At 38.9% G+C, this 15,129-nt stretch overlaps 1 protein-coding gene across 1 annotated transcript in view; it reads left to right on the forward strand.

The window, feature by feature from the left end:
• LOC109243721 (G-box-binding factor 1-like) overlaps window positions 1–6,714 on the forward strand; it is a 25,577-nt gene extending 18,863 nt beyond the window's left edge. The window contains exons 11-12 of the mRNA XM_019410702.1: window positions 6,002–6,127; window positions 6,326–6,714. Of these exons, the coding sequence (XP_019266247.1) occupies window positions 6,002–6,127; window positions 6,326–6,427 (228 nt within the window). The 3' untranslated portion in view covers window positions 6,428–6,714. The remainder of the gene's footprint in view (window positions 1–6,001; window positions 6,128–6,325) is intronic.
• The last annotated feature ends 8,415 nt before the right edge of the window (window positions 6,715–15,129 follow it).

Genomic DNA, 15,129 nt, shown 5'->3' on the forward strand with positions numbered 1-15,129 from the left:
CTTCCTCCACTACGCTCCACCGCCTACCAGTTCCCAGTTGCCAGCTCCACCACCCTACTAGCTCCACGTGTCACCACCGACGTCCACGTGCCACCACTCTAGTCCAGTTCCACCAACTACTATAGCTCCAGTGCCACCACCTAGTCGAGTTCAACCTTCTACAGCTCCACCACTCCTGACTTATCATCGTCGTCCGCCCCGAGCATCAGGCCCAGCTGATTCACGTTCTGCACCTGACCCTGCTAATACTACGGACTTGTCTCCTCTTAATCAACCGCTTGCACTACGAAAAGGTATACGGTCCACGGTTAATCCTAATCCTCATTATATCGGTTTAAGTTACCATCGTCTCTCATCATCCCATTGTGCATTTGTGTCATCTTTGTCCTCTGTTTCCATTCCTAAGTCTACAGGTGAAGCACTGTCTCATCCCGGATGGCGACAGGCTATGATTGACGAGATGTCTGCTTTACATACGAGTGGTACTTGGGAGCTTGTTCCTCTTCCTTCAGGTAAATCGACTGTTGGTTGTCGTTAGGTGTATGCAGTCAAAGTTGGTCCAGATGGCCAGGTTGATCGACTTAAGGCTCGTCTTGTTGCCAAAGGATATACTCAGATATTTGGACTCGATTACAGTGATACTTTCTCTCCCGTGGCTAAAATTGCATCAGTCCGCCTTTTTCTATCCATGGCTGCTATTCGCCATTGGCCTCTCTATCAGTTGGACATTAAAATGCTTTCTCTACCGGTGACCTTGAGGATGAGGTTTATATGGAGCAACCACCTGGTTTTGTTGCTCAGGGGGAGTCTAGTGGCCTTGTATGTCGGTTGCGACGGTCCCTCTATGGTCCAAAGCAGTCTCCTCGAGCCTGGTTTGGTAAGTCCAGCACAGTTATTCAGGAGTTTGGCATGACTCGTAGTGAAGCTGATCACTCTGTATTTTATCGACATTCTGCTTCAAATCTCTGTATTTATCTGGTCGTTTATGTTGACGATATTGTTATTACCGGCAATGATCAGGATGGTATTAGTAAGTTGAAGCAACATCTCTTTCAATTCAGACTAAGGATCTGGGCAGATTAAAGTATTTTCTGGGTATTGAGGTCGCTCAGTCTAGTTCAGGTATTGTGATCTCACAACGAAAGTATGTCTTAGATATTCTTGAGGAGACAGGAATGACAGGTTGTAGACCTGTTGACACTCCGATGGATCCGAATTCTAAACTTCTGCCAGGACAGGGGGAGCCTCTTAGCGATCCTGCAAGATATAGGCAGTTGGTTGGTAAATTAAATTACCTCACAGTGACTAGACCTGACATTTCCTTTCCTGTGAGTGTTGTGAGTCAGTTTATGGATTCTCCCTGTGATAGTCATTGGGATGCAGTTGTCCGCATTCTTCGGTATATAAAATCAGCTCCAGGCAAAGGCTTATTGTTTGAAGATCGAGGCCATGAGCAGATCGTTGGATACTCAGATGCTGATTGGGCAGGATCACCTTCTGATAGACGTTCTACGTCTGGATATTGTGTCTTAGTAGGAGGAAATTTGGTGTCTTGGAAGAGCAAGAAACAGAATGTGGTTGCTCGGTCCAGTGCAGAAGCAGAATATCGAGCAATGGCTATGGCCACATCTGAGCTAATTTGGATCAAACAGTTGCTCAAGGAGCTGAAATTTGGTGAGATTAGTCAGATGAGACTTGTGTGTGATAATCAAGCTGCTCTTCATATTGCGTCAAATCCAGTGTTCCATGAGAGAACTAAACACATCGAGATTGACTGTCACTTTGTTAGAGAAAAGATACTCTCGGGAGATATTGCTACAAAATTTGTAAAGTCAAATGATCAGCTTGCTGATATTTTCACCAAGTCCCTCACTGGTCCTCGTATTAGTTATATATGTAACAAGCTCGGTACATATGATTTATATGCACCAGCTTGAGGGGGAGTGTTAGTTTCATTGTATAAATAGTAGTATATAACCCTAATCCCATATGTATTAGGAGTAGGACATGTATTGTATATATATAGAGCTCAATGTATCAGTGTCATTATTATTCAATAATATTTTTCTCCCGTGCATTCTCACATACTCCATTTTTGTTGTGGAGTTCTAGGGGCAGAAAAATTATGATTTATGCCATGCTCATCATAAAATTCAGCAAACTTAGCATTTTCAAATTCAGTTCCATGATCAGACCTAATTGATGCAAGTTGATTACCTAGTTGTTTTTGAATTTTTTTAACAAAAGAAGTAAACATGTCAAATGCTTCATCTTTAGATGTTAAAAACAATGTCTAAGTAAATCTAGAGTAATCATCAACAAGCACCATCACATATTTTTTACCACCTCTGCTTAATGTTCTCATTGGACCACAGAGATCCATATGGACCAGTTCTATCGATCTGGTCGTGCATACCACTTTCTTGCATTTAAAAGAGGATCTTACCTGCTTCTCCCTTGCACAAGCTTCACAAATTTTGTCTTCCTTAAACTTGATGTTAGGCAGTCCTATCACTAGGTCTTTGGAGACTAATTTGTTGAGTTGACTTAGACTTGCATGTCCAAGTCTCTTGTGCTAAAGGAGGGGATCATTGTCCAACACACTTAAGCAAGTGAATTCATTTTCTGAAAGAGTGGACAGATCTACAATGTATATATTGTTTACTCTTTTTCCCTGTAAAACAATCTTGTCAGCGTTAAGATTTATCACAAAACATCTAGTAGAAGTGAATGCTACCAAGTTACCTCTGTCACACAGTTGTGATACACTGATCAGGCTACATTTCAAGCCATCTATCAAGTAGACATTCTCAATTGAGTGTGAGGCTGTCTTACCTACCTTTCCAACCCCAATGATCTCACCTTTCTTACCATTTCGAAAAGAGACATTACCTCATTTGAGGTCCTCAGGTGAAAGGAACTGGTTCTTGCTTCCAGTCATGTGCTTTGAGCAACCACTATCCATGTACCATATTTGGCTGCTCCCCTTCACTTGGACCTGTAAAAGGAAATCAGGGGTTAGTCTTAGGAACCCAAACTACTTTGGGTCCCTTTCTATAGGCAAAAGGGTGAATTAAGTTCTTTTTAGCCCATCCTGGCAGCCTATTTTTCCCTTGAACAAATCTTTTATTGACTAGCCTTTTCTTTTGTAGTACATTCACTTTTGTTGTGACCAGTCTTACCACAGTGTGTGCAGATTTTGTTCTCAGGAAGTGTGATGTACTTGTTTTTGGGATTCCACTTAGGTGCAGGGGTCCCGTAGACAAGTCCTCTCTTATTGCTACTATGGTGTTCTTGTAGCCATGATTGTGCATCAGAAGACTTATTCCATTTACAAGTTCTGTCTAGCTCATGCTTAACCTTGCTTAGATCTTCTTTTAGGACTCTTATCTGCTCATCTCTTTTGTACAACTCATCTTTCATTTTTCCTAGATTTTTTTCTAAGGTGAGATGTGAGTGATCAGCTTTCTTCTTACCTGTTCCTAATTTCAGTTTTTAAATTTTCAGATCTAAGTTCTAGCACAGTGGTGTCAAGCTCAAGAACCTGGTTCTTCAACTCAGTATTTTTACTATAACTAGCCCTGAGTTCCAGATTTTTGCACTTAGCTTTCAAGATTACACATTCCTTAGATAGTTGTTCCTTTCATTGTTTATGACCTCAGATTCATCAATAAAATCTAGAAGTAACTCAGATAAACTTTCTTTAGACAGAAACTTAATCTTGTCTTTGAGATGAAGCACACTTACCTCTGATTCCTCATCAGATTCTCCAATGGCCATAAGTGCTTGTTCATCTCCATCATCATCTTCTGAATATTCATATGAGCTTTCTCCCCAGGCAGTAACCATAGCCTTTGTTGATCTTTTGTTCTTCTTCAGATGAACCTGTTCCTTCTTCCTGTTTTTTCGTTCAGCTCTTTCCTTCTTCCATTCAATTTCCCACTGAGGACAGTTTTTGATGATGTGATCAGTCTTACCACATTTGTAGCAGCCCTCGTTGGTCTATTTTTCAGGAACCCTTGGTTTGTTGTAGGTTGCACCTCTTGAAGATTTCTTTCCTCTCATTAGATATTTCTTTAAATCCCTTGTGATCATAGCCATTTCATCCTCCTCTAGATCAGCACCTTCAGTGATTCTGAGAGCCAGGCTCCTTTCCTTCTCGGGTGCATCCATCTTCATGGTTTGCCTTCTAAGTTCATAGGCAGTGAGATTTCCAATTAGCTCGTCCAACTTGAGAGTGGCAATGTTTTTTGATTCCTAAATAAGTGATTTTGCTTTCCCAAGTGACTGGCAAAACCCTTGTCAAAATTTTCTCAACTTTGTCTTCTTCAAGGATAATCCTTCCAAGAGACTTAAGTTCATTTGTTAGTGTTGTGAACCTTGTATGCATCTCTTGAAGGGTTTCTCCTTCCTTCATGGTGAAATTCTCATATTGAGAATACAACAGTGTTCTTCTTGATCTCTTTTGAGGAGTTCCTTCGTGAGCCACTTGCAAAGTGTCCCAGATTTTCTTAGCAGTGGTACAGCTTTGAACTCTACTGTACTCGTCTGGACCAAGTCCACACACAAGCCATTTCTTGGCCTTAGCATTTTTTTCCCACTTCCTCAAGTCCTCAACATTGCAGTCAGCTCTTGTTTTTGACACATCTACTCCTTCAGCATTCTTCTTCAGAGTAGCCAGGGGACCATCAGTGACAATGTCCCATAGCTCATAATCCTCTCCAATGATGTGATCTCTCATCCTGTTTTTCCACCAGGAGTAGTACTGGCCATTAAAGAGTGGAGGCCTTACAGTGGATTGTCCTTCCCAGTTCCCAGGTGGTGCGCTCATCTTGATCTGTTCCTAAGGTGTTAGCCTCTTCAAGGATAACCCGCTCTGATACCAATTGATGTTTTATACTTCAATACCACACAAGAGGGGGGGTGATTTGTGTGGTGACCAATTTTTCGCTTAAACTGATTATGGAATGACCTAGTTCTTCTAAGTGTTCCTTAACCTACTATTGCACAAATAGTAAATGCGGAAAGTAAAGAACACAAGTATTTTACGTGGAAAACACCTGGGTCAAAAGGTGAAAAAATCACGACCTACTTTCCAGTAGGATTTTCCCAAACTCTCCACTAGAATCACTGAGCCAAATACTGCATTTACAAAAACTCTTTTGTAAACCTAGGACTAACTCTAATCCCGTTGTAGCACACAACATCAACTGTTGCGACAACTTCAAGTTAACTCTAACTTGAAAACTCTGAGTACCTAATACAATTGCTTCTAGATAAAGCTGAAAGGTACAATATAAAACCACCTACTACAATTGAACTAGGACAAAAGACAGACACTTGGAACTGGTTCTTCTATCTGGTTCAAGTAGCTTCAGGTTTGCACACTTGAATCACACACGAACTGCTTGCAAAATTGCCTTGCTATTTTGCTCTTAATTCACGTTTAACTTCTGCTTATGTGCCTTACCTGTAAAAGAGAACAACACTGATATTTATAGAGTTAGTAAATAGAGATTGACTAGAATTCTGATGCTACTCTTCCTTGGTGGAAGAGTTCTAGTTGATCTCAGCCTCTAACTCCTTCCCTTTCTTAAACCGTGTTCTCTTTGAGTAAGGAGTCCTCTCCTTATCCAATATGCAACCTTTTCGATCAGGAGATATTACTTCTGGCAAGTTAGGTTTATCTCCTTCACGTGCATCTCACATGCTCCACTAGGATGGACCTGGTTCATGTCTGAATTCGTTTGTCAGTCTTCAAAACTAACTTTTACTTGGACCAACAGGACTGTTGTTTGTCCAACAGATTTTGTGCTATAAACTCAGAAGCAAGGCTATTCATGGAACTGACCCAGGGGAAAGACTCACCTTACTGTGAGCATACAAACATTGAGCTTAAACTGTGTCTATGACCACTTTGAATTTGATTGGTTCATCGCTAGGACTAGCTAGAATGTAAAGTTTATTAGTCGTCTTGTCTTATGCCTCTCATCCTCCACAGGCTGAATGTGAAGAGCTACAACAGAGGGTAGAGACATTGAGCAATGAGAATCATGCACTCAAAGAGGAGATGCGAAAGCTCTCTGAGGAATGTGAGAAGCTTACCTCGGAGAATAATTTGATAAAGGTAAACACTACTTCAATTACTTTTTCCTCATCCCTCTTTATTCTTGTATGCTTCTCTCATTTGCCCTCACTTTTAAGTAAATTCTCCAGTATCCTCTTCATTCTGTCCTAAATACTGTTAGTTGTCCTTTTAATCCGACTAAGCAATACGAGAAAGATGGAAATACTTATTTTTACTGGGATCCAATGTCATAAACAGGAAGAGTTGACGAGGTTGTGTGGGCCAGAGGCGGTGTCCAAGCTAGAGAGTAATGCCAATGCCACGCATCTTCAGTCCAATCTTGATGAAGCTAACAGTTAAGGACAAGCCATGACAGAGTAGGTGATTTTGGTTAAAATGCTCACAGATCTCTTACGGCTCTCAAGAAATTTATAGCTTGTATGTGCAATAGAATGAGAAATTTCTGTTTTTCTACTAATTTATGCCCTTTTAACTGTTTTGAGTATAATTTATAATATTAATTCCTGAATTTGTAACCTGCGTTGAATTTGAATATATGACAACATTGTAAATGTAACCGAAAAACCGAAACATAATTTTTCTGGTACTCCTAGGACCCGTTTGGCTATAAATTTTGTCAAAATAAATTTAGGTTTTATTTGGCAAATACTTATTTGGCCATAGATTTTGCCTATATTTTGGCAAAATCTCAAATCCCAAATCCCAAAAGCTGGTTTTGGGCCAAAATATCACTATTACATTTTTTAAAAATTGCTCCAAACTTTTGTATTTTATAAAAGAGCCCACCATTTATTATTTTGTAACAATGTTGCTTCATCTTCTCGGTCATCTGATAGTGTATCATGTAGTTCATTATAAAAATAATATTTTTGTATCAAATTTATGTATGTTCAGGACTATGGTTTGCGCTAATATAATCAATGTTATTGATAATGGTATTGTTGGGTATTTGTGATAGTTTTTAGAACTTGTGGGTATAAGTCATGTTTCATGTTTTTCCAAAATAAATTTGGGAAATATGTTTTGAAAACTGATGTCCAAACATATTTTCATCTTCAAACCAAACTTCACCAAAATCTGATTTTTCAAAACAAATTTGGGAATCTAGCCAAACGCTAGCCTAGTCTATTCCATCTTGCTTATGTTGAGATGGTTAAAGTGACAGCTGGTGACAGTTGCACAGCTGAAGGCTTGAAGGGTGACAAAGTCAGTTAGGTGACAGCTGTGTATAGTAGCAAGTTAGTTAATTAGTTAGTGTTAGGAAATAATTATATATATCCTACGTGTATAGTGATAAAAGGCTGATTAGCCATTGTATTCTCTTTTTTGCTGCATAATTGAAGATCATTTTCCAGAATTTTCTTCTTCTTTCTTCTTCGATTCAATCTCAGCCTCAATTCTCCACCCTCTAATGGTGGATTTTATCATGGTATCAGAGCTTGAGTGATTCGATCGAGGACAAAGCATAGCATGCATAGCATCTCTACTGTAAGTTCATAGATTCTTCTTCCTGAGTTGAAATTGAAGCTCAACAATGGCGAATTTAGATATTGATAATCCTAGGCATCCACTATTCCTGCAACCGTCCGATAATCCTAGCAATGTGATAGTTTCAATTCAGTTGAAAGGAACAGAAAATTACTCCGTCTGGAGTAAAGCTATGGTGATTGCGCTGCGAGCGAAGAGAAAATTAGGGTTTATTGATGGAAGCTGTACAAAGTCTCAGTTCGCTGAAGATTTGGGCGAGGATTAGGAGAGAGTTAATGCAACAGTATTGACATGCACCGTGTCTCCAGAACTGGTAAATGGCATTGTGTATGCTGAAAATGCTCATGAAGTCTGGCTGGATCTTGAAGATCGATTCAACAAAGTCAATGGTTTTAGAGTCTACAATCTACAGCGAGAAATAGCCACAATTTCTCAAGGTACCTCTAGTATCTCTGTCTATCATTCTAGGTTGAAGTCGTTATGGGATGAATATGGTTCTCTTATATCCTCACTCCCAGTTGCTGCTGGTACTAGAGACTTTATCGAACATCTAGAACAACAAAAGCTTTTTCAGTTCCTATTGGGATTAAATGAATCATATGGAGCAAGTAGAAGTCAAATTCTACTGCAATCTCCATCACCTTCTGTTAGTCGTGCATTTGCAATGCTAATAAATGAGGAGAATCAAAGGAAAGTGTGTGTTTCTAATTCTCAGATTAGCTTAGCAAATGAAATGAATGAATCTACAGTTTCCATGAGTACAAGAGGAAATCAGTCAAGGTTTAAAAGGCAAAATGATTTGTATTGTGAGTATTGCCACTTCAAAGGCCATTCAAAGGATACTTGTTACAAGTTACATGGATATCCACCTGGATACAAAGGGAAAAGACAGCAACAATACAAACAGGCAAATGCAACTGTGAATAGCAGCAGTCTGTTCAAGAGAATGCTATAAATAAAGGAAAAGCTGAAATGCCTCAAGGAATGTCAAACTTCTTCACTGAGGAGCAGTATGGGCAGATAATAAGGTTGCTGAACAAGGACAAGGCAGAGGAGCACACAACTAATATGGCAGGTAATGATAATTCAAGTTTGTTGAAAGACTGTAGGGATCCTTGGATTATAGACACTGAAGCAACAGATCATATGGCTTCAAACCATAATATGTTGGATGATATAGTAAAGATGCCTGAAAATAGGAGATGTAGTATTAGCCTGCCAAATGGTAAGTCTGTCCCTGTTACTTATCAAGGCAACTATAAACTTACAGGAAATGACACCATACATGATGTGTTGTGTTGTGTGTGCCTGAATTTAAATATAATTTGTTGTCAGTCTCTAAGCTGACAAGAGAGTTGTAATGCTCAGTGAATATTTTTCCAACATTTTGTGTCTTCCAAGATCTGTTCACTGGGAAAGTGAAGGGGATTGGTAAAGAGAAAGGTGGCTTGTTATCTCTTAATTCCAAGGAAAACAGACAAATACAGGGAGATCCAAAGGATAAGGAGTTGTCTTGCAGCAGAAGTGAAGATTGATGTTGAAACCTGGCATAAAAGGCTTGGACATATTCCAGTAGCTGTCATGAAGAAGCTGGATGTTATGAAAAATAAAATCTTGCTAGATTGTAATCTCAATAATTGTACTGTATGCCCTTTGGCTAGACATACTAGAAGACCTTTTCCCCTTAGCAATAGTAGAGCAAGTGATGTTTTTCAATTAGTTCATGCAGACATTTGGGGTCCATATAGAGTCCCAACATACAATGGGAACAGATATTTTTTAGCACTTGTAGATGATCATTCCAAGATGATTTGGGTGTTTTTGATGAAATTGAAGAGTGATATTGTTGTTCTGTTGAAATCATTCTTTAAACTTGTGAATGTGCAGTTTGGGAAAACAATTAAAATGTTAAGGTCAGATAATGGTGCAGAATTCTTTAGCAAAGAATGTAAGGATTTCCTATCTAGTTCTGGAGTTCTTCACCAAAGTAGTTGTCCATACACCCCACAGCAAAATGGAGTAGTGGAAAGGAGACATAGACACATACTAGAGGTGGCAAGAGCATTGAGGTTTCAGGGGAGCATCCCACTACATTTCTGGGGAGACTGTGTGTTAACAGCTGTTTATCTTATAAATAGGATACCATCCTCAATTCTGGGGGGCAAGTCTCCTTATGAGGTATTTCATAAGTCCAAGCCAAGTTTACTACATTTGACGGTTATAGGCTTCTTGTGTTATGCCACAGTCACAGAGAAAGTTGACAAATTCTCATCCAAAGCTGTAGCAGCAGTTTACATGGGGTACTCAGTCTCTCAGAAGGGCTATAGGTTGTATGATCTCAAGGCTAAGAGATTTTTTGTAAGCAGGGATGTGACATTCAAGGAGAACATCTTTCCTTTCCAGTCAATGAAGAGAGGTGTAGACTTGCCACTATTTCTGGAGATTAATGATGCTCAAGCAGACATCTCAAGGACAACTGCACCAATAGTAGATCAGGGAGCAATTGGAACTGATGCAGGACAGGATGCAACCACCACAATTGATTCTTCACTTGCTGAACCAGCCTGTGATACTCAGTCTGCAGCAGTTAATGAGCATAACTCTGCAGGACAACTTCAGCATGATGCATTTTGTCTACAACTGATCCTATTGAACCAGTCCCACTAAGGAGATCTTTAAGAGATCCAAAACCACCAACTTGGCTGAAAGACTACATTTGTCCAGGGAAGACTAGTTCATCCTCCAATTGCATCTATCCTATGTCCAATTATTTAGACTACTTTCACCAAAGTACCAATCCTTCTTAGCTGCTACTTCTGAGACAGAACCTGCGTCTTATGTTGAAGCAATGCAGGACCCTCGATGGATTGAAGCTATGCAAACAGAAATTGATGCCCTTGTTCTCAACAAGACATGGGAAGTAGTTGATGTACCCAAAGGAAAAGTTCCTATTGGCTGTAGGTGGGTGTACAAGATCAAGTATAAATCCAATGGGGGGATTGAAAGATTCAAGGCCAGATTAGTAGCAAAAGGTTATAGTCAGCAAGAGGGATTGGACTACCAGGAGACATTCTCTCCAGTAGTTAAGATGGTCACAGTTAGGGTGGTTATTGCCCTTGCAGCCATGAATCAATGGAATCTCTATCAAATGGATGTCTATAATGCTTTCCGTCAAGGTGACCTTGAAGAAGAAGTTTATATGCAACTCCCACCAGGTTTTGGTAGTCAAGGGGGGAACAAGGCATGTAGACTACACAAATCCTTATATGGACTCAAACAGGCTTCAAGACAGTGGAATTTGAAGCTCATTGAGGCACTGATTACTGCAGGCTTTACTCAGAGCAAACATGACCATTCTTTGTTCACTTTGAAGAAGAATGCTAAGCTTGTCATCATCCTTGTTTATGTTGATGATCTCCTTATCACAGGTAATGATGTTGATATGATTCAAGAAGCTCAAATAATCCTTCATAAGGCATTCAGAATCAAGGATTTAGATCTTTTGAAATACTTCTTGGGAATTGAAGTCAGCAGATCCCAAAAGGGCATATTGTTGTGTCAAAGGAAGTATACAGTGGAACTAATAGCAGAATTGGGGTTAGCAGGGTCCAAACCTGCAATCACTCCAATGGAGCAGAACAGGAAGTTGACAACAATTGAATATGATACACGCTGCACCTTGAAGGATGATCCAGCACTCACAGATGTCAAAGGATATCAAAAGCTCATAGGGAAGCTTTTGTACTTGACATTAACTAGGCCTGATATAGCCTAACAGTACTGACTTTAAGCCAGTTCATGCAAGCTCCTAAGAAGTCACACTTAGAGGCAGCACATAGATTAGTGAGATACCTGAAGAATGAACCAGGATTGGGCATTCTAATGAGTGCAGATGGTGATATGACTGTGAGAGCATATTGTGATGCAGATTGGGCAAGCTGTCCAAATTCAAGGAAATCAGTAACAGGTTACTTGGTGAAATTTGGGAAGTCCTTAATCTCATGGAAGTCAAAAAAGCAAAATACAGTAGCAAGAAGTTCAGCAGAATCAGAATATAGGAGTATGGCACTAACAGTGTCTGAATTGATTTGGTTGCTAGGAGTTTTCAAGGAGCTGGGAGTTGAATTGCCTACTCTAATTCAGTTGTTCACTGATAGTAAATCAGCAATGCAGATAGCAAGCGATCCAGTATTTCATGATGAACTAAACATATAGAGATTGATTGTCATTTTATAAGAGAAAAGGTACAAGAAGGACTGATTCAGCCTATGTATGTTCCTACAGAAGAACAGGCAGCAGATTTGTTGACTAAGGGGCTTGGAAGTGTTCAACATCACCATCTGATGTGCAAGCTAGGTGTTTTGAACATTTTCATGGCACCTAGCTTGAAGGGGGGTGTTGAGATGGTTAAAGTGACAGCTGGTGACAGTTGCACAGCTGAAGGCTTGAAGGGTGACAAAGTCAGTTAGGTGACAGCTGTGTATAGTAGCAAGTTAGTTAATTAGTTAGTGTTAGGAAATAATTATATATATCCTACGTGTACAGTGATAAAAGGCTGATTAGCCATTGTATTCTCTTTTTTGCTCTGTAATTGAAGATCATTTTCCAGAATCTTCTTCTTCTTTCTTCTTCGATTCAATCTCAGCCTCAATTCTCCACCCTCTAATGGTGGATTTTATCAGCTTAGTTGTTGTATCTTATCTTACTGTTGTCAGTCCCAGATTATCATCAAGTTTCCATACTCTTGGAATGACTACTAGATGCAGACTACTTGCAGTGTATGACATTTTCGGTCTGAAAGTTCAGTGGTAGTTTTGCTGCACTTGCAATTAGGATATAATTGTGTAAATCTTGGTGGACAGAGTTACTTGTGCTTATACGAGATAGCATATATCCAGTGAAATAATCCAGATGCATGCAACTTGGCCTTCCTACCATGTTTAATTTCCTCTTTAAAATGGCATTGCCAACAGTATTATGAACACAAAGTTTGCAGTGGTTAGCCGGAGGCAAAAGCACCGCCATCTTTGAAAGATGATAATCAGATAATAATACGTAGATTATCAATTGGATTGGTCTTAGACAATTGTTATGAATAGTGCAACTAACACATTCCGCAGAGAAGGAAAAAAAAAGAGCTGAAAATGAAAAAAGTACTCAAAAGAATCCGGAGGGAAAAGTGATTAAACTTTTGGGTAAATTTATATGGTAAACACCCCTAGGTATCCAATAATAGGTTCAAGGGTATTGGTGATCCGCAGATAATTTTAAGACTAAAATAATCAATTCTATAACAAGATGAGACTAGTAGCTTCCATAGGTAACACAGTTGTGTTAAATTAACCTCCAAATACGGAGTCTGAAAAAACAGATCAGATACATAGGATGTAAAAGATAGGGTGGGCAAGGTAAAAATAGAAATATAGACTACCTATTGCATGATTTCTCTCAACTGCCTATTATTGGAATTGCATTGCATCCACTTCATAATCATAACTAGTTTCGAGTTCTTTATTATGCTAAAAAGTTGTGTTGTCCCTCTATCAACATCCACACTGTGTTTACTGCTAGGACATGTGTTTTCTACTTGCACTTTAACCACTAAATCATGATAAAACTACACATTTTTACCTGTAAATCAATATAACTTTGTTTAAACACTGGGTATGAGTTTATCTTTCTTTTTCTTTTTTTTTAAATGTCAAAGCATGAAAGGATACACTTAAAATTACTATCAAGCTCAACATTTTCAGATTTTTGCAGAAACTAACTTTGGGTGGCTTTTGCCCAGACGTGATGTACTCAGTTTGCTTTTCCTATGATACCGTTTACTTAAACTTGGACATTTTGATAAAATCTATTTCGTCACTTTATTGCCAAATCCACACCAGAACTACGTGATAAGGACAGAGGTAAGATTTTCACCAAAAGAGATTTTTACATAAACAAAAGTACTCTTTGTTTATTTCAAAAACGACAACTTTTTTTTTTACCAATTTAGCAGTATTGAAAAATCAAGTAGTTGATTAAAATTTTAACGGACCCACAAATTAAGGGATAGTTTTGATCATTATTATCTTCTGACTAATTTAAAGCTTGAACTAAATAAGGGATCTAATAGCTATCTTGCGGCCGCCACCCCATTTTTCCGATGTGTTGCATCCTTAGCTTCCATGTGTCTTGTGATTATCAGTCTAAATATGTTATTTGTTATAAACTGAATTTTATATGGTGAATGTCTATATTTTAGAGAGATCTTAGGGTTTATTACTGGATGGCTAAGTCACCCTCTCCCTATAAATAGAGGGTTCTATTCCATTGTAATTCATCCCAAAGCAATAAGAATTCTCTCCCTACTTTTCTCTGTAATACTCTTCTTCTTTTATTATTTCATAACACGTTATCAGCACGAGACTCTACCGTCTCAAGAAGCTCTTTGAGAAGACTAAGCAAATATGGATATTCCACAAAGCGAACTTGGATCAAAGTTCAATTGTAAAAATATTTGCTTAGTTGATTCATATACGACACATACAATATTCAAAGAGAAGAAATATTTCTATCATTTAAGTATGTGTAAGGCAGATGTTACTACAATTTCTGGTAGTAGTAAATTAATTGAAGGCTCTGGAAGAGCTACTATAACTCTGCCTAAGGGAACAATACTTATCATACAGAATGCAATGTTCTCCTCCAAGTCCAAGAGGAACTTGTTGAGTTTTAAATATATCCGCCGAAATGGATATCATATTGAGATAATAGATGAGAATAATCTTGAATATCTCATCATTACCAAAAATGTCTCTGGCCAGAAAAGGGTTATTGAGAAATTCTCGTCTTTATCTTGTGGCCTGTATTGGACAAGAATTAGTGCAATTGAGGCACATTCTATTGTAAACCAAAAGGTTACTGATTCCAATACTGTTGTACTTTGGCATGATCGATTGGGACACCCTGGATCAATTATGATGAGACGGATTATAGAAAACTCAAATGGGCATCCATTAAAGAATTTAAAGATTCTTTTAAATAATGAATTTTCTTGCACTTCTTGTTATCAAGGCAAGTTAATTATTAGACCATCACCAACAAAGGTTGGGATTGATTCCCATGCGTTCTTGGAACGTATACAAGGGGACATTTGTGGACCTATTCACCCACCTAGTGGGTCGTTTAGATATTTTATGGTCTTAATAGATACATCTTCTAGATGGTCTCATGTGTGTCTATTGGCAAATTCTTTTCACCGGGACACATGGAAGCACTAAGGGATGAGATCTTAGACTTCAAGCAGTAGCCTACTGAACCATTGCACGAGATCTGGGAGCGATGCAAAACTATGGTGAAAGAATGCCCCAACCAATGATATGACAGAGGCGATGATACAACAAACCTTCTATCGGGGCATCAATACAACAAACCAATGCATAGTGAACCAATTGGCTGGGGGTAATTTCATGAAGCTGTCATATGATGAAGCTTGTGAGATTCTTGATGAAATGGCTGACACATCCTCCGCTTGGCAAAGTAGAGCCAATGTGCCTCAGGGTGAC

This window comes from Nicotiana attenuata, unplaced genomic scaffold (genome assembly GCF_001879085.1).
Source record: "Nicotiana attenuata strain UT unplaced genomic scaffold, NIATTr2, whole genome shotgun sequence".
NCBI lineage: Eukaryota > Viridiplantae > Streptophyta > Magnoliopsida > Solanales > Solanaceae > Nicotiana > Nicotiana attenuata.